The 27549-nt window shown below is 39.4% G+C and overlaps 1 protein-coding gene across 6 annotated transcripts in view; it reads right to left on the reverse strand.

Moving 5' to 3' along the window:
* Positions 1 to 27549, reverse strand: part of MAEA (macrophage erythroblast attacher) — a 44982-nt gene that overhangs the window by 8488 nt on the left and 8945 nt on the right. For 5 of the 6 annotated variants that reach the window (XM_015862576.2, XM_015862572.2, XM_015862571.1 and 2 more), the window contains 4 exons: positions 20419 to 20601; positions 16693 to 16896; positions 3336 to 3458; positions 807 to 883 (listed from right to left, as the gene is read on the reverse strand). In XM_015862576.2, the coding sequence (XP_015718062.1) occupies positions 807 to 883; positions 3336 to 3458; positions 16693 to 16896; positions 20419 to 20526 (512 nt within the window). In that variant the 5' untranslated portion in view covers positions 20527 to 20601. Of the gene's footprint in view, positions 1 to 806; positions 884 to 3335; positions 3459 to 16692; positions 16897 to 20418; positions 20602 to 21270; positions 21492 to 27549 lie in introns of those variants that run through there. The other variant, XM_015862574.2, reaches the window with a different exon arrangement.

Here is a 27549-nt window from a genome sequence, read left to right on the forward strand (position 1 = left end):
TCCTGTATTATCCTGGAATATTATTTCAAGACTTTACATCAAAACTGCAAACTGAAAAGCATAAATTGACTCATAGACTGTAAGTGCCAGAAAGACCATCTTGTGGTTGAAGCCAGGCCATGGTCAGACCTAATTTGACTCTCACTCATTCACATCACCTTGGGCAGTGTTATTTTCTTCTCAAAGTTCTAATGTTAAACTAGTTCAAGCGATAAAATGGATACTGAGTTTATCTGGGGCTAGGGAAATGGAATGAGACATGACTTGTTATCACATAACAAGGAATTACCAAGTTATCCATTCAATACAAGAAGTACAAAAAGCAAACTTAGCCTAATGCCCAACTATAACAAACAAGATTAGTGAGAACAAAACAGGAGACAATTCAGTCAAATGAAGTGTTAAGCTTCAGATGTGTTTCTTTCACCTTTTAGTACTTCCTGTAACAAAACTGCAATGAGTTCCTACCAGAAACTACCTGTACATCTTGAAAGATAAGTACGTTCATTACACACCACCAGAATACTTAGTTTTAAAACCAGCTTTGTAATCCTTAACTGTGGAGTCTGTGGAGATGTGGAGTTTAAATAACAACAGATTTTCAAAGTTGCACCTGGACTGACACCTTACCTTTGGAAAACACAAAAAAACACCATAACCTCAACTAAAATCCAAAACCTGATCACAATAACACTATCAAGACTAGTGGCAGCTATGGGGCTTTCAGGTATTGCAATAACAGTCACATTACTGATGAAGCATTCTATTGCTGTAAGAAACATTTGTAAAACATCCTGTTTTCATACCTCACAGCATCCAGTCTCTTGTTCTGTCGAATGAGTTCAATGAACTCCTGAATCCTTAGGCTGAACTCCAGACAGCTCTGAAATCAAAGACAAGACAGGGTCTCAGATGGTGTCAAAACCATGCTTTTCTCCAGATGTTAAATACTATGTGTGCACAACAAAGAAGTGTTAACTACATGCAACCTTGTTTGCTTGCTTTTAGGTATTCATGCAGAGAAAGTAGAAATGCTGTCTACAGACAAGACAGCAACACAATTCCCTAAAAGCAAACAAAAAGCTCCTTCCAAACTTCAGTATTTACAAAAAGTGAACATTTCCTTGATGACTGAAATCATCATTTTTTGGGATGCAAGTAAGAGTAGTAGGTGAGTTCTCAGTACTATCTTAAAGTTAAAAGCAATAACTCAGTAGAAGGTTGGGGCCGATTTAAGACATGAGAGATTGACCCAAAAGACTGCAAGGAAGAAATAAGTCTTTAAACTCATTCTGAAAGCACCCTCCTCTTATGAAAAGCAGCACTGAGTCTAGACTGCTGTGGTCCTTCTCTCCCCAGCTCCCTTTTTTCCAAGCTTCTAACCCACTGCTGTTGTCAAAACATCTAAAAGCCATGCTGAAAACAAATCTCAAACAAGGAAACCAAGTGACATTTACCTGCTTGGGGAAAATATAATTTGAAGCTTAATGAAATTGACAGTGTCTCTTTAAATCAAATTTCATCATCAGTTCACAAAAAATTCTGTATTAAAAATTTTATATATATATAGAATTAAAAAGGTTCTCCCTCCTAAAAGAACAAGCCATTATGCCTCTATATAAGGACACAGTCAACTATTTTATTACCCTAACAACCAAAAACTAGAACCCTTTCTGAATCCCAAAAAATAACTGTGTTTTTGAATTACACTGAGTTGCTCTGTTAGGCAAATCTATTTTCTGTTCCCCAAAGCTTCTGATGAACAGTTGCCTTTTGTTTATCATCCATCAGTACAATACCATCCAAAACCCCTCAGTGACTTCAGGAGGAATTTGAGCAACTCCAAATTTCAGTTAATTAACTGCATGGGGTCTCTGATGTGCACATTACAGCAATTTCTTGTCTTGAGATTAGAAATGTCAGCTGCTTAAAGTGATACGTTCTGTCCTGTTAAGGTACATTTGTTTAAGGAGTGGGAAGTACGTTACTTTCCAAGTACACCTTTCTCTGTGCTCAAGTCCATGGTTTGCAAAGAACTAAGATTTCTTTTTATTTGCAATTTTCAAATAGAACTCAAGATCTTTTGTTCAGATCTACACAAAAGCCTTATTTAGAATATTGGTTATGTTGGTTTCTATTAAAGAAAATTAATAAAACTTTCCAAATTGTTAATGATACCAATCCCAATGGCTCAGTTATTTCATTAACATGTTTCAGCAGTAAAGAAAAGTCTCACAGCTCTCCCCTACCATCCCCCAAGAAAACCCAATCTGCAGAGACTGTCTGAGTAGGGCTTGCAGTATTTTTCTTCCATTCTCAAAGGATGACAGGGAAAATTTTTATCCTTACTTGTTTGGCAAAGATCAGGGATGAAAAAAGATATTCGGCTGTTAATTTCTTCCATAACTTGCTGTATTAAAATTATATAGATACATATGTTTTCCCAGTGGTATAGCTATGCAATGCTGTTTACATGCCAATTCTGGTTTTCCTTTAATGGTTTTTCCATTAAAAGATCATTTTCTTTAGGGTAATCACTGGTCATTTTACTCTTGTGTCCCATCTTTGGTTCATTCTCATTTTGGTGCCCGATTGACAGAGAATGTCACTCATTGCTTATCTTTAAGGATACTTAAATATCTTTTCCTTAAAGAAAGCTTAGTTTGAAAACACCAAAACCACTGAAGGAAGTAGAGATTCTGATTAATACAGTCAAACAGATTTCTGCAAGCCCTGAAAGAGACTATAACGTTGTTTTTAAATGTAGAATTTAAGAGTCAAGGAAATTTAAACCAACTGCACAGGAACACAGTGAAATAGCATGTTCAGGTCACACTCAGTACTCAATAGCTAGAAGTCAACTTACCGTGTTTGTTACTCGATAAGACTTGCTTTTATTTTTGCAAGAAGGTCCTCAGTACTTCCCTCATAAAAAGCTACTTCTTCACTCAAGTCTGCTTAGTTTTATATTTACATATATTGCACTTCAAAAATATTAAGACAAATCCATATGATATTCCTCTCAGACACAGGCTTACAAATTAGTCTCACTGTTCATATATGAACTATGAGCTACATTCTCAGCTGGATACTGAGTGCTATACACACAGATTCACATGCTCTGAGACACTACTACACACATCGCATTAAAGTTTGGCATTCATTTGGGCTAGCTCAGCACCAGTAACCTTAACAAATACATTTTGTACTTACTTCCCTTACTTTTACATATGGCTTTATTCACAACCTATAATTTAAACCAAATTGACCATATCAAATAACCAAATACTTTAGAGAACCGCTGCTTAGGCAAAACATTGACATTGTTTTCATACCTTCATTTTTCTGAGCCTGGATTTGTTATCATGACACCAAGCCAAGCAAGTCATAGTCTCTTGTCTTTCCAATGACTCTTCCACTTCTTTAGCAGTCAAAAACATCTCAATATTTACTAAGTCCTTTAATAGAAAAGAAAAAGGAAAGCACAGCTTGTTAAATCATACTGATATTTTACACAGCAATCCATTTAACCAACTGGAGCACGGAGATATAAAAGACTGTTTCAGAGACATCTTTAAAGGACTTTACTTAAAATTTGCTGTAACAATTTTGTGAACACCGCATCTCCATGTGCCAAGACAGACTCTTCTAAACCCATTTATGCACCAGAACTAGGAAAAAGAAATAAAGATGACATCTTGGAGCTTTGCGAGGAAATGGACAAGATCTCACCAGCTGGGTGTAAATCCACATTTCCAAGAATACTTGGTATCCACAATGCTTGTCTTACATCAGTGGACTATGCCAATGTCTATAGTATATAGTTCCTCCATTGCTTAATGGAAGTAGATATGTTTAAAGAGGAGCATCTGGTATCAAGTTTGTCTGGAGCAAGCCTTGTACCTCTGCTACTTCACTGCAAGCTGCTTTACACATCTGTACCAACCAAGGATAACACAACCCAGGAAGATTTAAGATCTTCTAGGCTAGCAAGTTATTTTTTCCCATATATATCTCAAAAAGCATTTAGTTTGTTTCCAAATTATATGAATAAGATTCACTCTGAACTGGCACTACCAGAAGTTATTTCTGAGCTGCATAAACATATCATGCTGTTACAGTTCACACTTTGTTAAAGAAGATACTCTGTGAGATACCATAACTCAATACACAAGCAACAAGCCGCTATCAAATATTTGATTAACACACCAGTTTGGAACAAGTTCACTTTTATGGAGACTTCACAGCAAAATGCAGAAAATCATACAACTGAAATGCTAAGTATGACAAATGTTAGAGTAGCTGCAGTGAACCAAACCACTCTCTGGAATAGGTGGCATTTTCAGCTGTTAGAACAGCTGAATATATTCAGTCTTAGACTTCCCCGAGGCAAACTTAAAAAGCAGAGAAATGGTGCCAGGCATATCACATTCACAGCTTGCATTTCATCAGCCAATTTTTCCTTATAGATACAGGAAGCCTCTTACTGGAAAAGCAGGCCAGATTGGACTAGTTTTGTCAGAATGGTTATTTACAGAGATGCAGACATGTTTCATGTACTTCTAAATTAGAGTGTAAGTGGTTAAGCACAAAAACTTCTCCTAAAGTTCTCTCCATGACTTAAGAATTCGTTTTTGAAGTCATAGGCAAAGTTTATGTGTTACGACTCTAACAACAGCATTATGCTATCAAAAAAATTAAACTGACATATAACTCTCAAGTTACCAAATCCAGATAAGATTGAGATCAGAGCTAAAGTAGTAAAGTAGTAGCAGTTTATAGAAGGAAATGAATCTTGCCCATGTAAATCAACTGTATGAGCAATCTGACATTCAATGCCACCATATCCATTATCTTGTTTGCCTATTTCTCCATACAACTGTTAAAAATGACTAGAGTTAAGAACAGCATTCCCCACACCAAGTTACATGCACCCCCCTTTAGTAAGCAGCATTTATTTTCACATCAAATTACAACAAAATCATTTACTTCTACTTTCATAATGGTCTAGATATGCAAGGTATACCAAGAAATCACTGGTTTTGTTGTTTTTGTTCACATTTGTTGGCCTTTTCTGACTCCATCAAAAGTATGGTGTGTTTTTGAAGATTCACATAGGCATTATAGGTCAATGAACTGGTGAGAAACCCAACCAAAAGCATTTATCAGTGAGGTGATAGTATAGCAATCTTCAGCTATTCCTTGAGGGAAAAGAGGTTGTAGCAGCTGCTGAGAACAAGAAGAACTTCAAAGTGAAAATAACTCCTACAATCCTTTTGCAGACTTAAAATAAAAAAGATGCTATTTGGTACAGACACATCAATTGGACTTGTGTCTGCCAAAAAGGTGTCAAAGCTTGGCAGCTGCCTCCATTAAATAGACAGTATGTATCCAGAAAACAGAATATTTTTAATTGAAAGGTTTTCTTTTGGAACTACCACCACATTTAAATTGTTCCAATAAATGTTTTTGTTCTCTGTTGAGTAGGTAGGAAGTAACAGAACAATATAAGAAATCCATTTGTGGAGAAAGAAATGGCTTATGGATTTGATAACCAACAGTTCTAAGTCTTAATTAAGCACACTAGCAGAATAAGAATACTAAAATTCAATCAGGCAATATACTTGAAAAAACCTACATATGCTACAGTGACTTATATCTGATCACACTTCCCTATTTTGGTTGTGCCTCCACAGTGTATTTCTTTAGCTGTTGTTAATGAAATAAAAGTATGGAGCATGGAAGGACCATGTGGCTTTAAAATGGCACAGGTCTTCTGTGCAGGTCAACACTATGTTTTGTAGAGAACTACTCCTATCTCACAGCCTGCATATAAGCTATAAAGCAATTTTAAGTACTCTAATTATCATCTTCTACAACACTGCAAAGTGTTTCCTCATTTCACAGCTTCAGTTTCCACACTAAAAACCAAAAGATCACAGTATTTTATTCCCAGACTGCAAAGTTACAAACAAGGCCTATGCTGCACAGCGTTATCAAACCACAACATACAAGCACAACTCCAGCCTCCCATGTATCTCCTTGATAGCACTGCCTAAATTAACTCACAAAAGCAGAACACTTAACTTTTGATAGGAGGACTAAGTAATGGCAAACCTACATCTAAGTAGGACAAAAAGCCCTCTGGCCATAAATATTAACAACAATTACACAATGAAAGCAGTAGAACCTTCCTCTTCCTTCTACACAAAGCAAGGAATTATCAGCTATATTTTATTGTTTCTGCTTATAACTATTGGACCCAAGGCAACCTCACTTCCCATCTACCCACCAGGTACCAGAAGGGTAACATCTAAGCACTGGATAAGCATTATCACAAAGCAACTATTCAATTCCATTATGATAGTTTAAACTTCACAGAAAAAAAAATAACCTATTACAAAAATATCACACCCTAAGACTGAAGACACTTATGTGGAACCTGACACTTCTTTATACATCTATCCATCACCCTGTGCTCAGCATGATTTACATATATATAGCTTTTAAACTTCACTACTTTTTATGCTGCATGTGCTCACAGGGAGAAAAGCCACCAACCCTATAACACTGCACAGAATTTCAATAATTAAGGTATAAAACACTGTGAAGAATGAGGATTCCTTTCCTATGACAATTACTACATATATTCCGGGCCAACATAAAAACCACAGCCCTATAAATGTATTTTTCTTTCTCTGAGACAAGTTCTGGGTAAGAACATCCCCAAGCATGTACATACACGTCCAACTCCTTTGAGGGCATCCTGAGCTCTGATCACTGTCAGCAGGAGCTGACTGCAGTAGAACACTGGGCAAAGACTGAGAACCTTGGTTTCTCACCTGAGCAGCAGCACCCCATCTTCAAGAGGCTCCAGCACCTACCCTGACTGGAGGGGCAAGCTGCAAACACAAACTAGTTGTTAGATACCAAATTGCACTGGCAAAGACCAAAATCTTTCCTCCCTAGAAGGAACATTTAGAATTCAGTTTATATCAGCTGGAGGAAAAACCTGCAAGGAAGCCAGTTAAAGAGTTCCAAAGATCCATGGAGACCTGCCTTGGTATGAAAAATAATCAACAAGAACACTAATTTCAGGCATCAAAACTAAGAGGAACATGAAAAATGGGCTCAATTTCAGGAATTCACATGGTTGTATTGGAAAAAAATACAAACACGATTCATAAAAAAAATACACTGAACGCTGTATAAGAAGGACAGCTTCTCTTTTAAAGGTGTATACTAAAGGCAATAAGATAATTTGCTTTTAAGTTACAGATATTTTGACTTGATATAATCACAACTGTGATTCTATGTATGCTACAAAGCTTTCCTACTACAAAGTTTTAAAGCAAATAAGAAATCAGCAGCCACATATTCAAATGAACTATTTTTGATTTAAATTTAAACAAAGTGTTTAACCAATGTCCTACATTGAAGCAGAATTCAGCAGCAAACCAGAGAAAAAGCAGCAAATCCACATACTTGTAGGAAACAGCAAAGTCATGCTAAGAATAATGAATGCCAAACTTGTTTGTCTTTCTTACTCTGTAGGACTTGCACAACTGCTGACAATACATATTTGCACAGGATTCCTTTATTCCAAGACACAGGCAAACTTTATTCACTTCACTGCAAACTAACTGCATCGCAGTCAGAGACAGCAATAACTCAACCCAAGAGCTTTTCTTTTACTGACTTCTAAAAGTGACCTCTTCAAAGATGGCAATGCAAGAGATCCCCAGGGACACCTTTAGAAAGCTCCAACCTCCTACTTAAAAGATCAGCACAGATGCAGAAACCTTCATCCATTCTGTCAGAACTTGTTTATCCATCTTGAGACTGCAATCACTCTGTGAATAAATTAAAACTTCCTAATTAAATTACAAATTACTTCTTAGTTCCAGTCATGACCATGAGACAGCAACATGTGCGAGAGGTGGTTTGTTTCACAGCAGGTAAAATTCTCAGCTTCATTACAAATCGTTTTTAACAGGTCAGTCCTCTGCTATTTTTCAGTCTGTTCCCAAACAAGAATCAAGCTTGATGCCAAGTGGATATATGAGTTTTAGTGAGATTGACTTTATATAGATACTATGAGCATAAGAGCATCATTCTCATATTAAAAAAGGTTTTGCTGAAGTACTTAAGCATTCAGTAGTATAATAAACATCCATTTAAACTACTTATATATGAAATACAGTAAACAATTAGATCACTCTAGAACAAGCTTAAAAAAAGCTGTGTTAAGCTTTCAATGAGTACTCGCATATTGAGCCATCTATCCTGAACATGCAGCCTAACCTCCAATGGAGTTTAGGGAGTAGGTATAAAACAGATAAAAGGGCAGCAACGAACAGCTACAAACAAAAGGTAACATCAGTGTTACACACTTGTATACTCATTTGTTAGATCGCCCCATGTGATGAATACACAGCAAGTGTAGGGGTTACACTGATGCTGCAGCTACTGTTATACAGCTTGGGAATAAGGCAGATACAGACATCTACAGAAGTGGGCAATAGAACCCTGTGGGGAAGAAGGAGGTTACCATTATTCTGCAATGGAGGAAGAATGAAAATGCACCAGTCTAGACTAGAACACATCACAGTGCGTGAGAGGTCCATTCTTTTGTCCCTAAACAACAAGGAAAGGGAAAGACTGCTGGTTATAAGAACCCATCCTTCAAAGTGAATTCCGAGTATTAAAAAACCACACTGATTTAGAAGGCAGAACCAAGCAAATAAAACAAAAGCACACACAGCGACAAACCAGCAACATCACAGTTAAAGTTCTGCTAAAAAGAGGCACAAATTAACATTAAGAGGTCTCCTCACTCTCTGCTCATAAAATAATGCTGCTTGAAGTTCATTAAGCTACTATTAAGTGTTATAATGCTACACATTAATGGCACTACAGAGAAAATAAACAGAGTAAATGATGGAATGCCCTACTCAGAAGCCAGCTGCAAAGCTAGTTGTATGGAAAAAAAACAGAGAGACAGCCAAACCACAGATCCACCAACAGACAAGGCAGAGAAGTTTTTGTCTACAAAGTAAACACAGTATTCCATGGTGTACATAGTTGAGCTCTTGCATGAGAGCATCTTCTGTGACCTCTATATGGCTCAGACCTTTTATTTTACTCAGTTATTTCTACAGGACCCCAGTCAGTCAGAATATCAGAGTACTGTCTGCCATGAAGCAACGTTGCTGCTTCTTTTGGCAACTGGTTCTAGTGAATAAACTTATGAGTTCATTTTATTTCAAATTATTTTTCTGTATTAAACTTCTGATTCCATGCACTGCTTCTTTCTTAAGCCTTTCTTCACGAGATGAAGTAGTCCCTCAAACTACTATTTCTTGCTCCTGTACCTTGCAGTTCTCTTACCAAGCTACCCCCAAGCCTGCTCCTTATATCTCTCAATCACCTGCCATGTTTTCCAACAGCTCACTGAAAACAAGAGAGCAAAACATACAGATTCTGCTACTGCCTGCTCCACAGGCAAATAAAGAGCTGTTTTGTTTGCCTACTTTTCCTCATGCACATCAGTCATTTTGGTGGAGCCTCACAGCGCAGCTAGCGAGGCCGGTTATTATAGCAAGTTGTTTTCCCAAAGCCTCTCATCCTGTCTCAGCAGCTTCTGTAGCTCAGCAAACAGCTGCACTTAACCCAGCAGTACATTATACTGAGCTTTGCACAGTCATGTCTACACCAGACTAGTGCAAGAGAGACTTCAGAGCTTTTAAGATGCATCCACAGGCAGAAAAAAGCCTCAGCTCACAACTCTTTTCTGCAGTAGCCTCTTCTGGTTGACGAAAGAGGATCAACCCCTGGCCACACAGGCACAAACTGCTGCCATCACCCACAGAATCACAGAATGAGCCGGGTTGGAAGGGACCTCAAGGATCATGTAGTTCCAACCCCCCTGCCTGGCAGGGCCACCAAACATACACCTTTACTACATCAGGTTGCCCAGGGCCCCGTCCAACCTGGTCTTGAACACCCCAAGGACGGGGCATCCACAGCCTCCCTGGGCAGCCTGTTCCAGGGCCTAACCACTCTCCTATTAAACCCAAGCAGGAACAGTCCACCCTAACGGTATGGACAGAAATGAACTCCCGTCACCCAGACTAGTAACAGGAGAAAGCACAGCACGTAAAGCAACATTTACATTGTGAAGGAATGTCTGGTAGGAAGAACGTATAAGAAAAATATCAGAGGTGTAAATGAAAGCAAACCTAACACATCTAGACAGTCCCTACTCGAGAACTCCATCCTACCATTAGGTAGTATTTCACTCCAAGAATCTTGAATGACAGTACATTTTTAATAGGACATTTTGCAAGCCTTACTCTGAAAGGCTTTGAAATAAAACATCTTTTAGATATATTATTTACAACCAGGTAATCCTGGAAACACAGCCTCAGCATCACAGCGTGCTTCGTGTTGTTGGCTTTGAAGTGTCAAATGATCTGTAATGAGAAAGTTTGTTATCCTAGATTGATCTTGACTATTACATGTTTACACAATTGTAACTCCCAAAGATGCTTGAGACAAGCTGCAGATGTATGGCTGTTCAGGAATTAAAGCACCTGGAAATTCAGATGAACACGCTCAGATGTTCATTATATCAATCTACTGGAAGTTGCCATGCCTACACTGGGAACATTGACAGGAGCTCCTGTTGCCAGCACACAGCTTAACACTTCAAGGTAATGGCCTGGCCAGTTCAGCAGCTCCTTTCCAGGCAGCCTTCTCCAACCTCTCCAGCATGAGAACCACAGGGGAAGGACACAACAGATGGCTTCAAGCAAACTAGCTTTTGCCATTCAGCCTGCAATTAGAAAGTCAACTGGCCCATATTCTGTGTAACAGTGAGGCAAAGGCTACATTGCAAGTACATCACTCATTTATATTTACCTATTTAAAACAGAAGTGTTATGAATATAAACTTCAGATGAATATAGACTCAGGTGTTTGCCATCTTTCAAGATTTCTAAGCACACAGTGTTGTGAGTTACAGGAAGCATCGGTTCAGCTTTCAGCTTTAACATCACGTGGCCTATTCATGCAAGCATGTTTTTATAAGCACTTGTATTTATTTCTTGCTGAAGCAATCATATTACTGATCCTCCTCCTGCTGCAGTAGAAAGTTCCAAGAACACTGTATCAGTGTTATACAGCATTTAGATTGAGATTTCACTCCTACTTCTTCCTTTAGTTGTACAAATTCAGTGGAAATAACCATTTCAGGCTTTTGGGGCCCAGACTCCTTAATGAGCAGGAAGATGAAGTTACTCAGGAAAAGGGTGATTTCACAAGATGCTGATCTGCCATCAGGTTTTGCTCCATAACAGAAATCATCCAGCTGCCATCCCAAGTCTCAATTCAAAGACCCATTTTAGAGTTGTGAGGATTTTTTCTTTAATAAAGCAATGAGAGAATCTTTAACTTGAAGGCATGGGTAACGTGATTTTGGCTATTTAATGAAGAGAGCAGTGCTTGGTCAAAAGCCATGTAGCTTGTCTAGAGAAATATAAGTCTCTCTTATTCTAAAGGTCATCAAAATAAGATTTCATGACTCCCCATAACCAAATTAGATGATGGAACACCTGAGTTTGCTGCAGGCATCTTTCCAAATATTCAGAGTTAATTAATCTGTCCTAAGTTATTTCCAAATAATTAAAGCTGAAGCCGTGTCTATGCAACAGGAAGGAGGAAAAAATGGATCAAATTTTATATACACACACACACAAAAGGGAGAACAGCAGAACAACTTACTGAGGCAGTGACTGCTGCATTTTTTGAATTACATTTTGATTGTAAGTGAAAGGAATATTTGCTGCACCAGTTTCAAAGATAACAAAGTACTTCCAGAATGGCTTTTCCAGTGTCTGCTCTGCTTTAGTATTGTACAGGGACAAACAGTGACCAAAAACTTAAAAGTTCTGCTTGAGAAAGAACACACTGACAAAGAAAAAACAACCTACGATCCAAATTCCCACTCCAAGAGAATGATTTTCTTTACAACAGCTCTTAGCTGGTGTAGCACTGTTTGAAGAGTCGAGAAGCCCTTCTAACACAGGCCAATGCTTACAACTGTCACAAAACTTAGAAGTCAGTGATAGAATTTATCTTCTTCCAACAATTCTCAAAAGCAGAAAGCAAACTGGCGTTAACAGTAATGTTTAGCTAACATCTTGGAAGGATCATGTATCTACTTAATCACTGATCTAAGACTGTTAATTTGCAAAACTGATTGGCATGCATAACCTACAAAGCAAGGTCAAGTTAACTTTTCTTAATGGTTTAAAAAAAAATGGTTTATTTCAACTTAAGTGCTCTCTTAACATCTGGAACTTCACTGCCAGTGCTCCTCCAACACACACCATAGGGTGCAGCAGCTCTTCTGCTTCTCAGTGTCAAGGTCTTTGATATATTTGCTCCCTGACCTAAAACACGGTATATGTTTAAAGCATCTATATCAGAAAAAGCAACAGCACACCTTGCAAAACACATGCAGAAAGGTAGGAATATTTACCATGCTATAGTAAACTAAGCATAGAAAGAGTATTTACAGCATAGAGTGACAACTTCAGAATCTGTTCCTCACAATATTGGCAAAATTGCTATTATTTCATATTAAGCAGAACATAAGGAAGCTTTTTCCTTCCTAGCTTATTATAAAGGGGCTAGAAAAAGCTCCGAGTTTATAAAACAACCCTCCAACAAACAACAAACAAACAGAGGTAAACCACAAAAAGCTTATCTACAACAGCAACTGACTTCCTACTAAGACACTGCACCTCCAGAATCAGATTTGCTGATCAGCCAGTGGCACAGAACTGTAACAGCATTTAACACAGCAGAACATGGAAAGGCAAAACTAAGCTTAGAGACAGTTCTGCCAGCTATAGCTGAATACATGAATATGTACATGAAAATACTCTTTTTTTTGTTGGTGTTGCCCTGCAAGGTCACAATGGAGTCACAATAAAATCATCAAGTGTACCAAGCTGATACTGATGAGCTTCATTTATATGCAATAAAAAAGCCCACCTTTAACATCCAGTTTATTACTTCAATCCAAACCATTTTTCACATCATTAGGGAGTCTGAAAACATCAAGAAAAAACAAGTGCAACAGAATCCTCTCCCCCCTGCATTTACTTTGGCACCGTCATGACATTTCTGTCCTTGACTGTCAGCTCCTATTTTAACATGACTCACATTTTGATACACATTCCCAAGCAGTACTGCTGTTCCTTCAAGACATGCCATACAGACTACGCGGCAGTAGCTTTACCCCCTGTATTATGCTTTATAACCTTGTGTCTTATATAAGCTGAGCACTAAAACTTTTCTAAGTCGAGCTAAGTTAATTCTGCCATTTAAACTTTCACATTATTTTCACATCAGCACTTTTATAGCCATTTGCCTCCTAGTTTATAACCACAGCTTTTAAGTGCTTATCTTCCATGACATGAATTCAAGAACCTAATTCCTATTAAGATCCTTAATTTAGTAAGCAGACTAGAATTTGCCTCAGCCCATCAATAATTATTAAAATTGGACACTACAGTAAGTCAATCCGCAAGCAAACTGTCTGCTATGTACTACTGGCAAACATATGAATGATTTAATGGCTTTTGGCCACCGAGGCAGAATAGACTTCTAAGCTGCTTCCACCCATGAGGTACCATAGCAGCTCTGCAGGTCTCTTGGCATTCAGAAACCACATAATGAACTTTAAACACACAGGCTGAAACTTGTTCCCAAGACTGGTCTAGCAACTATTGAAAAGTACTTAACCTAGGATCCCCAAAGTGCAACTGAAATGGAAAAAGCTCAGCCTTTTAACCAACAGCAAATACCATGTTTTGCCATTTGGTCTGCAACCACAAAAACAAATCATAATAGTTAGGGTTGGTAATACTCAAAATTCAGTCCAGCCCCTTTGCTCAAAGCAGGGTTGAGTAGAACAGGTTACTTACAACCATGTCAGTCCAGTCGGGTTTTAAACATCTCCAAGAATAGAGAGACTTCATTCCCCAATATGGCTGCTGGGGAGCCCAGAAACAGATGAAGAACAGCAGGCAAGTCTAAGGAGTGCTGAGTAGTGGGGATGGATCAGTCCTCCACTTGCTGGCAATGTTCACCACCTGCAGACTTTCTAAGGACACTGTCCCATCATCTATCTCACAACAGATGACACTGAGCAGTACTAGACCCAGCCTTCTGTTCTAATGCACTCATGACTGGCCTTAAGCCGAATGTAAGGGCATAGCAATCACGGTTCTTTGATCCTAGCTGCTGCTAAAAATTAATAAAGAGCAGGTTCTTTTAACAGCTCAGGATTTGAGGCAAAGTTGCCTCCCAGACATGGGAAAAAGAAAAGGAGAGAAGCATAAAAGCTAAATTAAAAAAAAACCAAAAAAACAAAAAAACAATGAAAATAGGAGCTGCTCTCAATCACACAGGTATTGCAGGCCTTTGTCCAGATTCCTACTTAGAGTGTAATTCCTACTGAGCAGTAACAATATTGTCTTGGTATGTCAAAAATACAGGTAATAGACATAACCAGATTTACAGCAGAAAATGTGATCCTGAACCCTGCAGTGGTAGAGACATTTATCACAATTACAGTTGAGACTACAGTAAACAGAAAGATTACAGGGGATGAGAGAAAAATATCATGATATTTTGTAATCCCCCAGAGCAGAGTTGCATTACTAAGCATTAGAGAATGATTCAACGCCCATATCTTCCAGCAAGAGAGGAATAAAGAGCAGGAAAGCAGTCGGTTACTGAACTCATAACACCACAAATTCTGTGCAACTATCAAGTCTCATTATCCTACTGTTGCAAAAGCCATCTACTCTACTGTAAAAGATAAAGACAATGTTGAGGTACTGAGGGTACATAGTTTTAGCAAGCTGGAAGAAATAGTCTCACTACATGTGCAACTAAGTTCCATTACACTTGGATATTATGTAAATAAAAATACTTCAGCTTGGAGGCAGAAGTTAAGTGAGATTATTTGAAAATAAACAAAAACAAAAGCTTCTGTTCAGTAGAGTAAAAAGCTGAGAGGCTTCACAAGTGCAATGTCTCATACCACTGCCTTGTAATCTACTGTAACTAACTTCCATGTCCATGCCTAAACCAAAGCTGAACATTCACAACCTCAGTACATAGAGTTTGTGAATGCCCCAGCTCTGGAAGCATTCAAAACCAGTCTGAAGGAGGCTTTGGCAACCTGGTCTGATGTGAAGAGTCCCAGCCTATATAGGAAACTGGAACTAAATGACCTTACAGGTCCCTTCCAACTCAAACCATTCTATGATTCTATGATTACTTATTCAAGTGTATCTTTCCCCTTCAAAGTATGCTTTGCCAGAGGTGCTGCTAACCATTCAGCTGCAATTACAGTATCCCTGAATAGAACAACTGTCTTGCCCAGCTTTAATGATTGAGTGCAGCAAATCTGTCAGCAAGTAAGAGCAAAATTATTTCCCATTAACAGTTAGTAACCCATTTCTTCCCCTCTTCCTTCCCTTCAACCTCTTTTTGTTTCCTCATTGGTATTTACCACTATCAGTGCAGGCTAAGCAGGATGAGACTGGTAAGCCCAGGAACAACAGGCCCATATGTCCTAATTCGACATCAGTAACTAAAATCTCTTCACCTCAGCTGGCTCACTGAGATGCTCAGCTACATCACATAGGAGAAGCAAAGTACACACCTCACAATACCACTTAACTCTGCAACTATCACTGCAGACAACTTCAAGATGAACTATATACCTTCTGGTATTAAGAACATCAAAAGAACTTAAAAATCAAGAATCACTGAGGAGCAAATAGTGAATGTGACCTAAAGTTTAGCAAAACAAGATTTTAAAGGAACAGCAATTCGTTGAAAACAGTTTTAATAACATCTACGTGGTAATGAGAGGACAGCAGTGCAGATCACAGCATAAAGAAGCTATGCCAACATATGTGAAATCTTGACTATTATGAAATAACATATTCCAAACACTTAAGATTTATGAGATAGAAGCAGAACCATCCAGATACCAAATGAAAAGGAAAATGACAGCCACACAATTTTAAATGGGGAAATTAGGAGCACTGCATAAAACTCTGTGCTAACTACATACAGGCTACTAATATACCTCAATCATATGACAATTTATTTTCTAAAGTGCAAGTCAGCATGCATTAGGTATTAGGATACAATACAACAGTTGTTCCCACAATCAGCATATGCAACCCTGCCCAATCACCTACACAAGTCATTTAAAGACAAATGGGAGGCTCCACCAAATGCTTGATCAGCAGCCTGAAGGCCCGGGTCAAGAATCTCAGCATAACACTTGGAAACAAGCACACACACACCTTAACTTTGAAGTCAGAGAGTTTATCTAGAAGCATTTCATTTGTGCCTAAAAGTTCTGCCTTCAATTTCAGCTTATTAAATACTTCACAGAAATCGTATTTCTAAGCAAGGAGACCATTCTCAGCCCTAGAAATGCCAACAGTATGAACTGTTGGCATTTCTACAGAACAGAAATGAACAATAATAACAAAGGCACTAGCTCATGAAAAAGCTGCTATAGAACTGAAGCAGCTTGTTTGTATTTTTTAGTTTCCTCTTTAGAGCCATTTTATAGTGTACAGTACCAACCTCAATACCACTTTGTCTTGCTAGTTTTACAGCTGTGTTGTAGTAGCCACAGCGCAGGAGGTGTTCCACCATCATACGGTCCATACGTTTCTTCTTCCACATGTTTGCAGCAGCTGGTTGGTCACTACTGTGTTCTTTCAGGTGTTCAATCCTACGTTTGCAGAGTTTTGCACTCTCATCTTCAGCCTGGATCGACTCAACTGCCTAAAAAGCAGAAGTGAACAGGGACAAGTCAGGGCTATACAATTTTCAATTGGCTTTTAAAAAATAAAATAGGGATTGTTTGTAAGCATTCTTTGAGTTACTCTTTACGTAGTTACCTTTGATAACATTTCATTTAGAAAGACAACTCTCACGGTAGCACATCAGTTTCAGCATTGTTCGTCCACTTTTTAGACACTGGCATATTATTAACAAACACTTTTGACATAAGTTACATATTAACACATGCACATTTGATCTTTTCTTTCCCCTCCTGCTTAACATTCAGCTAGTAAGAAAAAAGCAAAATCAGTTCTGCCATAAAGTTATCTAATACCCTGCAAAGACCCTCATGGAGACTCACAGTCATCTGTAACTTATGAATTTCCACCTCCAACGTATGCACAGCTTCTTCCTCAAGCAGCTGTACCACTGAATTAGTTCTAAGGAGTGCTATAGAGTAAACCCACATAATTTCTAATGTATTGGAGCCTTTTTAACCAGCTCCTACATTAATGAAAGCTAGACAAACATCTGGTGTTTTAGCAACTTCAACCCAAGGGTCTTAGAGGAATTTCTCCAATGTTATTAGCATTATCAATGTGGTATGATTTTACTTCTACCACTCTGGAAGCACATCTCTACTGTTAGGGGCCTTACATAGGAAAAACAAATGTATCTGGAAGAAGAAGAACAACAGATGGACTTGTTCTATTTATGCCCCTTTCAAGTGAAATCATTCTACTCTAACACTTAAACTCTCATATTGGCATGCCTAGTGCAAAAGACACAGCACCATTCCCATAACTTCATTGCTAAAACCACCAAATACTGTGGTCAAACTTGTTCTGATTCAGCCTTGAAATGGTCGACTACTTATGCTTCAGGTTTTACCAGGCAATTTTACTACAGTTGTATTTGTAATTTAAAACTCGCTGACTCCATATACAGCACATGTCAGACATGGCCCACAGTTGTCAACAGAACACAAGAACACTTGCAGTACTTTTATATGCTTGCTGAGGTAAAAGCAAGCCAGGAGATTGAAGCTTACTACCTTTCCCGTCTGTGATATCTCACCAGCAATGCAGTTTCAAGCTGAGCTACTTTACTTGTGGTAATTTAAGCTTGCTGGCTTTGTGTTGGAGTACCTGCACGGCTACAGGAACAGGAAATACCATGAAGCGTTATAATCCAGGCACAGACCAAAAACTTGGGTAACTTTAGGCAGCCTACATCATGCTGCACTCCGGCATGGTTCCCTTCTGAGTACTCAAGTAATGTACCCAGGCTACAATATCATCCCCAGATGACACCTTCAGCTGCAGAAGCACAAGTTGATTCTAATCACTTTTATAATGCATGTTCATCTACAAGCTTCCACTCAAGCATCTAAAATACCAGCCACTATACAAAATGTCTTGCCATAATTCACAACAATAACCCAGCTTGCAGAAATTAATATTACTAAATTCAGCTTTATTTGTCAACATATAGTCTGGAAATTAGTATTTCATTTACGTTAGAGAGTTGTGTTTGTTTCTATTTCCCCCCTTTTCAGCAAGCAAACAAACTCAAACCAAAACATACTTTCACTTCTCAAAAGTCTGCAGCATTATCAGATGTGAAGACAACCACAAGAATTATTCTGAATACAACAAGGAGAATTCAAAGCAACCAGGCACAAAGGATGAACCCTGTTCACATTCCAAAGGGCTCACTTTATAAGGTTTTGTACCTGGATTTATACAGCTCTTGCTGTTTTGGCTTCTTTTGATCCTTCTAATGCAGACAAACACTACAGATAATCTTTAAAACTCTCCTAAGCAAGTCTATCTGGACTTGCCATGCTGGACATTAATAAAACTCAAAGGAACAAGCATATTAAAAAAGGATACAAGAGAAAAAACAAAGGCCTGAGCTTCACCAGGATCATTTTCAAAACCCATAAACCCACTGTACTGAAAAGCTCCTTTTTAAGAGCGAGGAAGGTGTTAAATAAAGGATCCATCTAGTTTTGTTATAGCCACCTCAGCAGATCCTTGTCTAAACACAGGAGGAAGCAGAGATCCCACTTGCATCCAAAGGCCCTAAAGAAAACAATCATTTTTGCTCCCGGCAGAGATTACAGAGAAGGCAGCTGGAGCCTTCAGCAAAGCAGGATCTTTAGTTCAGAAAACTCACTGTTGGTTAAACAGCCATTTATTTTTTGCCCATTGTCCTTCCCAAGAAGATGCAACATTTCCCACAGTCTCTCCAAGCAGTTAAGAACAAATGAGCAATTACCTTGAAGCCTTAGACCCAAAGCATTCAACAGTGCCTACAGACGCACTCCCAAAGTCAGCAGATTTAACAAGTAAATAACTTACTCCTCCATATCATTACTACACACCTACAAGCAAAAATCTAACACCTCTTCTACAAACCGTAATTCTCTCTGTATGCAACAAGTGAAATTTCTTATAAAGCCTCTTCAAGTCCCACAAACCAAAGATGAAAACACAAAAATCAGATTTAAGAAGGGTTTTGCAGATCAGCTATTTAAATGCCTAAATAACCTGCTCAAGTAGAAAACTCCAAATCAGCACATGACAGCGTTGTTTTCACATTACAAACCTCCAAAGTATTTTGATGCTTCACTTAATAGTCTCGAGATCTGTATCTGTTCATTACTTCATTTAGGTTTTAATGAAATGCCTTCGTAACCATTTGTTTTGTTTATTTTTTGGAGTAGTACCGCTCTAATGCCAGGCAAGAGAGCTATTTTCATTCTTCTGCAATATATATGACAAGTAATTTTTCTGATGAATTTCAGGATGAGTAATATTCTCACCCAAAACACAGATGCGCTGTTCTACATATGTTTATAACTCATTCTTTTCACAAACATGCAGTATAAGCACAAAATGGATGCATTTCAGACAAACATTCTAGTTTAGCAGCTGGAAGTAAGTTACTTTGCTGAACTTGGTTTAAAATGCTTCCAGCAATAGTCCCAAGGAACTTCCCAACCTTCTGGTTCACTGTCTACAAGAAGTATTCAAATCACCAATCCAGAACAATTCTCACTTCCCTCTGCTATGAATCCTCAGCACTGTGTACAACCATCTCCACTGGGGTTTGTGCATTTTCCAGACTCCTTTGAGTCTGGAATCCTTTGATACTTGATTATCCTCAAGTAATAAATGAAAGCAACTGCACTAATCGTTCCATTAAATGAGCAAGAATTTATGCAAAAATTCATTCTTCTGCTGTTCCCTTTCTGTATGCAGAAAAATTGGTTTTCAAGACTATAAGTACATTAATTTTAATTCTCCATTTTTCCTTCTATTCAGTTATGAACAGTGTGACAGTCCATAAGCGCAGTGCAGCAAGGTTCAGTACATTCTGAGGTTTCACTGTGTACTCTATGTTCTTTGCTTACAGTGCATACCTTGAGGAGCAAATCAAAGCAGACAGCACTGCAGAAAAACACTTGATAAACTTCGCAAAGACAGAACAGTAATGAGGTAAAACACCACTTACCTTTCGTTTCAGCACACTGAGTTTTTCAACTACGCCATCTAAGAGACTAACAACTGAATCCACAGCAGGACAACTGCTCAGCGTCTTCTCCAGCTCTGCCACAACCATCGTAACGTGACTTGTCTCTCGATCAATGTTTTTCTGCGCAGCTCGAAACCGTTTGTTCAGTGTTTCATATGGCACCTGCATGAGAAATACCAGGTCACTAGGATTTCTGTACTTAAAAAAAAGTCAGGTCTTCTAGAGCTTAGAGAGCCCACTGATGTGATGCAGTCAGGAGAATACCCAGGTTCCAGGACATGACAAGTTTGGTTAATGAACTGAGTTCTCATTTCAAAGCCCTTATTTAAACTCTCAGCACGATGCTAACACACTTCAAAGATCACAAAAAACAGTGACAGGAAATAAGCTTGGAGATTTTCTGATACCTGTGTCACTTGTTCTGCCTTGACTGTAGCAAGCACCGATGAAAACAGAAAGCAAAGAAATGTGTGTTAAAGGGGAAAGCTACAACCAAACCACCAAAAGGAGATCACCCTTCAGAACAGGATTTTGATGCATTATTTCTTTCTAGCAGGAGTTTACAAATTAACAGCAAATCACATTCTAAAAAACCATGTGTTCTGCATATTGACTCCTGAAACGGTTACAGATGGTACATCAATAGTTACTCAGGAAATGCAATAGGTATCCTAGTTGCTTCTGAGCACAGAAAACTACTTAAGACTACTTTCAAAACTAGCTCCTATATGACTATAATGCTAAGGGGAACTTCATGCAGCTACGTTTCCCTTCACTGGAAAAGCCTACCCCGTATGACTGAGTTCAGTCAATTACTCTCAAATTCCATACCTTGGTTTGAAGACTAACTGTTCTTGGAGGTCTCTTGTCCTCTTTATTTGTCCTACACCTTTACAAAACAGCCACTTCAAAACTGCTGCTGATGGCAGTTAAAAGCACGTATAAGAGTAGCATACAGCCTGGTCAAATTTTATGGTACTAAAAGAACTGGACAGAACAGTGTTGAGCAGTTCCCATCACGATGCTCCCACTGCAGTGAGCACAAGCAACTCAGACAAAGTTCTGTTAGAACTGTTCTGTTACTTCAGAGCTCCAATGGCAACACGAACTCTAGAACTAAACATTCCACTGCTGCACGCACAACTCCTCTGTATCTTATCTTGAAGTCCATGAGTCCCATTGGGTCATTACTATAATCCTGATTGCTTTTTCACTGATGAAAGGCATAGCTCAGCTAACCACCAGACTTGTGACTGAAAGTAAAACAGGAAACGCAAATCAGAGTTCTGTTTGGTACATATCATGTATGTGTTTGATTACAAATCCCTCAAGTTTCATCATTGCTAATCACATTTCATCAAGCCTGCGCCCATTTTCTTCCTTCTAATCATCTGCCTGCAAAGAAAGTATCCCCAGGGTCCATCTCTTCCCAGGCTCTAGGGAACAATGACACAGCACAACCACTGCAATTCACAGTTAGAAACACACTGAGAAACAGCTCAGGCTCAGCATAAGGAAGATGAGTTTCCTAAGACTTCACATGACCTACAACAGGTGGCTCTTGTTTGCCATGGAAGTGTTACAACATCCTGATAAGGTATGACAGGGCTCCTCTTCCCTCTCAGAAACACTGAAGTGATCAATGCAGTGTTTTTTTGTCACCTCAAAGACCCAAAAGACAGAACAAACCTTTACCATGGGAAGTACCACTATAAAACACTATTTCCCCTGTAACAGCCCTAAAAAAAACATGCAACAAAACACCCAGCAGCACAACCCCCCCAAATTGAAACTATGTGAAATTAAACATCACAACAGGCTTGTTAATACCTGCTTGTCTACACCAGGATCTGTCTGAAGCCCTCACCTTCCTTTTTGACTTCCACATAAATAAATCCATAGATTGAGAGCCCCTCTGCAGATACCATGCAGTGCATAGGGACACACAGTTTTGAACATGCTTCATAGTATCATAGTACACATAGTTATGTGTATGTTTGGTGGCCCTGCTAGGCAGGGGGGTTGGAACTACATGATCCTTGAGGTCCCTTCCAACCAGGGTAATTCTGTGATTCTGTGATATCAAAGCTTGTTTCCAGCTCCACAGCTCAATGCCAGACAACGACAGTACCTTCCTTCCACCCCCCAGTTCTTACTATTAATTGAAAAATACAATTTCTTCAGTTACCTGTATTTACTGGGTTTAATTTCTGCAAGCATTTTGCCCATCAGTTTTCCACACCACACTGGAGAGATGCTTCAGTGAGCACTTGCAGAAGTTAGTACTGATTTGAGGTACCTCTGACTATCAATAGTAGTTTCGTTAAATACTGAAAATACCAGTCTGAAAGCCATACCCTTCAGCTCCCTCTTCCTTAGTTTCTTTGCAGCATACAAGAGCAATAACACTGGATGAAAACTGCTATCCCTCATCAGAGCAACTGGCTTATAGAGCTCAGCCTGATTTAAAAATCACTGCTTTAAGGGAAAATAAAGAGGAAGACACTGCTAAACATTAAACAGTTTGAAATAAAGCTCAACACCAACTTGTTCTACTCACAACACAGTACAGTTGCCTTGCACCACAAGAACACAGGAGGGCAAAAAGGACCAACATTTGCAAGCAGCACGGATGAATTTAGTGTCACTAAATCAGTTCTGCATCTTTTCCTCATCAGCTTTCACAGCTGCAGATGCACCATCCAAGAGACGCATGCACTAAAACATGTCCAACTTCACTCCAACTCCTCCAAAGATCAAAGGTAAAAACAACCTACACAATGGATAACAACCACAGTAAGAATTATTTCCAAGATCCACATTTTCCTACTTAAGTGTTAAGGACAGTCCACTTGACCAGAGCCTTCTGCACACAAACTGCTTCTAGGTGCTAAGTACCACCACAGAGGCAGACAGCTGAATCATCTGATCTGAGTGTTTTCTTCACTGCAGCCATTACTTCACTCTGCAGCGCGAGCAAAGCAAGCCAGAAAGCTTTGGCAGAGCATGTTCTGGGACAGCACAAGCACTTCTAGCTCTGGAGACAACCTTAGGAGAGAACTCTTCTGGGTCTTAAAGCTGGAATCAGCAGAAGAGGAGGAAGGACAACCCTGAGATGTTGAATTTGTTCTCTCTTCCTTTCACTCAGATGAATAACAGAGCTAAGAACACACAGTGACAGCTTTAAGCTTATCCTTAGGAACTCAACTTCAGTGTTAACTGCTGTGCCTTCAGCCTGTGAATGTACATAAGGCACAAGGGCAGAACTGACTAAGGCTAGAAATAATTATTTCAGTCTGATTAGATTGATTCTCAAATCACGTAGGACCAGTGGCTGGAACTGTTGAACAGTAGATTTAATACACCACCTGAAATACCTTTAAATACACTAATGGCTGAATTTGAAATTAAGTACTAAATACAATTTCCATCAAACTACACTTTGCAAGAAGCCATTCATTTAGTAAATGAGGCCATTTTCTTGGCATTTTCTAAATGCATAACGAAACTAAGGAGAAACAGCAAGAATTAAATGCTGGCATATATTATATCCGGATGGTTAGCAGACTATATACATTTCTCAACCATTTACTATCAGATTTTAAAAGAATCAATGCAGAAATATGAGTAATATCATTAAGTCAAAACAAGCAATCCTGTATACAATGTTTAAATGAGATTCTTTAATTTTCTTCTAAATGCACCTACATGCACATATTTAGTACTCTACCTATAAATCAAAGAAACAGAAACAGCCTGCCCATAAATATTCACCTCAACCCAAACTTCTCCACTGGCTCAAAGAAAACTGACTTCAAAAAACACATGCCATACAGAAATACCATCTTCAGTCTTCAGCATCACAGAGCAGTGCAGTAAAACACGTATCAGTTTTACCCTCGCAGAAGTTCCACGATTACAGTGATCAAAGCTTCAAGATCTCCACTGCCTCAGAGTTATTTAACATCAGTGGGTGTCAGAGAAGCAGACTGGACTTGGCCACTTTTAGCACCTTGAATTCCACTAAGCAGCTTAATGACATCTTGAGAACGTTGTAGTGCTTTGGCTGTTAAGCATATCCACAGCTTCCATGACAGACAGTCACTCCTCATTCATTAGACATCGAGGTTTCCAAACATACCTTCACCCAAACGCAGAACCTATCATGTATAACAGTGAAAATAAATAACTACAGCAGGATGATCTTTGCAGAGGTGTTACACCAATCCAGCCACCACAGAAAGCAGGCTGAGTCACAACTGGAAATCCAGTGCTCCACTTTATTCATCTACAGTTCCACTATTAAGCAGTTTAAGTGACAAAGGCTTTACAGACTGATCAGCAGAATAATGAACAAGAAGAAAAGCATCGAGTTGAAAGTGTGCCCTAGTAACAAAGCTTCAGTAGTAGATGCTGCCTTTGTGTTCACTTGCTAGGTCTTCTCCCAAAACTTCCAGCTCCTGGACCAAACAACTGGTCAGGGCGGGGGGTGGGTAGAACAGTAAGTACCCTTAAGAGAGGAGGAAATGACACTGCAAAGCTGCTACCACCTCTTTGAAACATCATGGTGAACAAGCAAAGTCTTCAGTGACTACAGAAGGGCAAATTCAGTGTGTCTCTTCTAGAGAAGCTGGAAGAAGTGTTCTCTTACAGTTCCTCCGTAGGCAGACTAGGGAGATGCAGGGTGAATGAGTGGAATATAACCTGGGTTTGGGACTGACCGGACAGCCAGGTTCAAACAGCAATGATCAGTGACTGACAATCCACCTGATAACTTACACTACTCAACTCCCAAGGGACCGTTATCAGCTCCCATATGAATGCCTTCATCAGTGATCCACGTAACAGGACAGAATCCACAGGCTCACAGAGGACAACAAAGTGCTCGGTAATGCTGGATGGCAAAGCTGATAGTAAGAAAATGCCTGACAAGCAAGAGAAAAGCAACAAAAGCTTCATGTAATTCAATCAAGTAAAAAACCAGAGCTCTGCACCTTGCACAGAATAGTCCCATGTATTAGCAGAGGCTGCAGAGTGGCTAGCACCACCTCTGAAGAAAACAATGCACAGGTCCTGATGTATCACAGGCAGGACCAGAATAAACAACAGACTCCTAAGGTAGAGAAAGTTAACCACATACTGGGCTGCATTAGCAAAACTGAGGACAGAGGCTTAATAGGAATGATTATTCTCTATGCTCAGAAGTCCAGCATACTCATTTTGAATATTAAGGCTTTGAATATTAAGGGTTTTCAGGGCCCTTCCCCATTCCATACCGGTGAGTACAGCAGGAGGACATGAAATCATGAGGCTGAGAACCTGTAAAGAGAACTGGAGGGGCACAGCCTGATAGCAGTCTTCTGCTACCTAAATATGAGCGTCAGAGATAAGAGCTTCCTAGACTTTTCTGAGTTAAGAGTAAAAAAGGACAGAGGCATAGCTGACAAGTGGCACATAGAGATATGAGCAGCCACAGCAGGTGAGACCAGAAGTCTCTCTGTAACTGTCCTTCCTCTGGCAGCACTAGCACTTGAAAAAGCAAGAATTTACTAATCCCAAATGGTCTCTTAAGACTATATGAGCAAGAGGTGGGAGTTTAATAGTAGAAACACCACAGGTTATCATCCATGAGCTCTGTTGGTTGTTCTTGACCTGCAGAACTTCAGCAGTGCAACATCCTGCAGTGAGGCATTTCACTGTTTCATTTGGCATCTATTAGCCTCATTTGAAACCATTTAGTCCTTTTGGAACAGAAAAGGACATTCACCATTCCACACCACCCTCACAGTGTCTCCTGAGGCTGAAGAGGCTCTCCATTCTTTGAAGACACCCCTCCACATCTCTACTCATCCTTGTCCTTCTGTGGACATTTTCCAGCTTTACTACACCTTTCTTCAAGGTGAGGCAAGGAAGAAAGTTGTACTAAAGATGACACTGTGCATTTTACCACTACAAAAATCAGTCTCTCACAGAATCACAGAATGAGCCGGGTTGGAAGGGACCTCAAGGATCATGTAGTTCCAACCCCCCTGCCTGGCAGGGCCACCAAACATACACCTTTACTAGATCAGGTTGCCCAGGGCCCCGTCCAACCTGGTCTTGAACACCTCCAAGAACGGGGCATCCACAACCTCCTTGGGCAGCCTGTTCCAGGGCCTAACCACTCTCCTAGTGAAGAACTTCCCCCTAACATCCAACCTAAATCTTCCCTCTTTTAACTTAAAACCATTTCCCCGTGTCCTGCTATTATCAGCCCTTTCCAAGAGTTTACTCCCCTCCTGGGAATAAGTTCCCTTCAGGCATTGAAAGGCTGCAATGAGGCCACCCCGCAACCTTCTCTTCCCCAGGCTGAACAAACCCAACTCCCTCAGCCTGTCCTCATAGGGGAAACACTTAACACTTAACTTTATTTTCCTGACTGTTCCCAGAACGTTCACTATGACTCTTAAATCTCACTACGCAATAATGAAGACTTCAGAGTCTGTTATTTTACACATAAAACTAGGACTGCTTTCCCTTGCACAATCTCAAACAACTGCAGCACACGTTCACCTACATTCAATTTCATTTAATACCTCTACCATCTCTCTCATCCAATGCTTCACACCTAGTTTGCGTCTATAATACTGTAATTACCTCTGTATCATCAAGGAAATGGAATCAACTCAGTACTTGTTCTCAGTTCCAAGCTGTTCAAGTCAAATATCAGCAGTACTAGCAGAGACTCTAGCAGAACACTAATATTAACTTTATTCTATGCGAGGCTGACTACTAAACCTTGATGTTAATTTCCCTCTCTTCTGCCCAATTACCCACCACCCAGTTAAGAGCTTATTTCAAGAGTTCCTGGTAAGCAATATTTACCAAAAGCATTCTATAATGCTAATTAGCAGAGTCACACCTCCCCCACAGCCCCCTGATCCCAATTTCTACCTTGATTTTTAAAACATCAAGGAAGTTCATGATTTTTGAATGGGCTGACTCTCATTTTTAGGCCCTATTTACTAATGTACTTAGTACCTGTTTGATTAGGAAGAAGAGCTTCTGTTCATCAATAAGCTGCTGCTTGGAAGGGGAAATCAGTTCCACTTACAAGAATTTCCTTAAGGA

Source organism: Coturnix japonica, chromosome 4 (assembly GCF_001577835.2).
Source record: "Coturnix japonica isolate 7356 chromosome 4, Coturnix japonica 2.1, whole genome shotgun sequence".
Classification (NCBI taxonomy): Eukaryota; Metazoa; Chordata; class Aves; order Galliformes; family Phasianidae; genus Coturnix; species Coturnix japonica.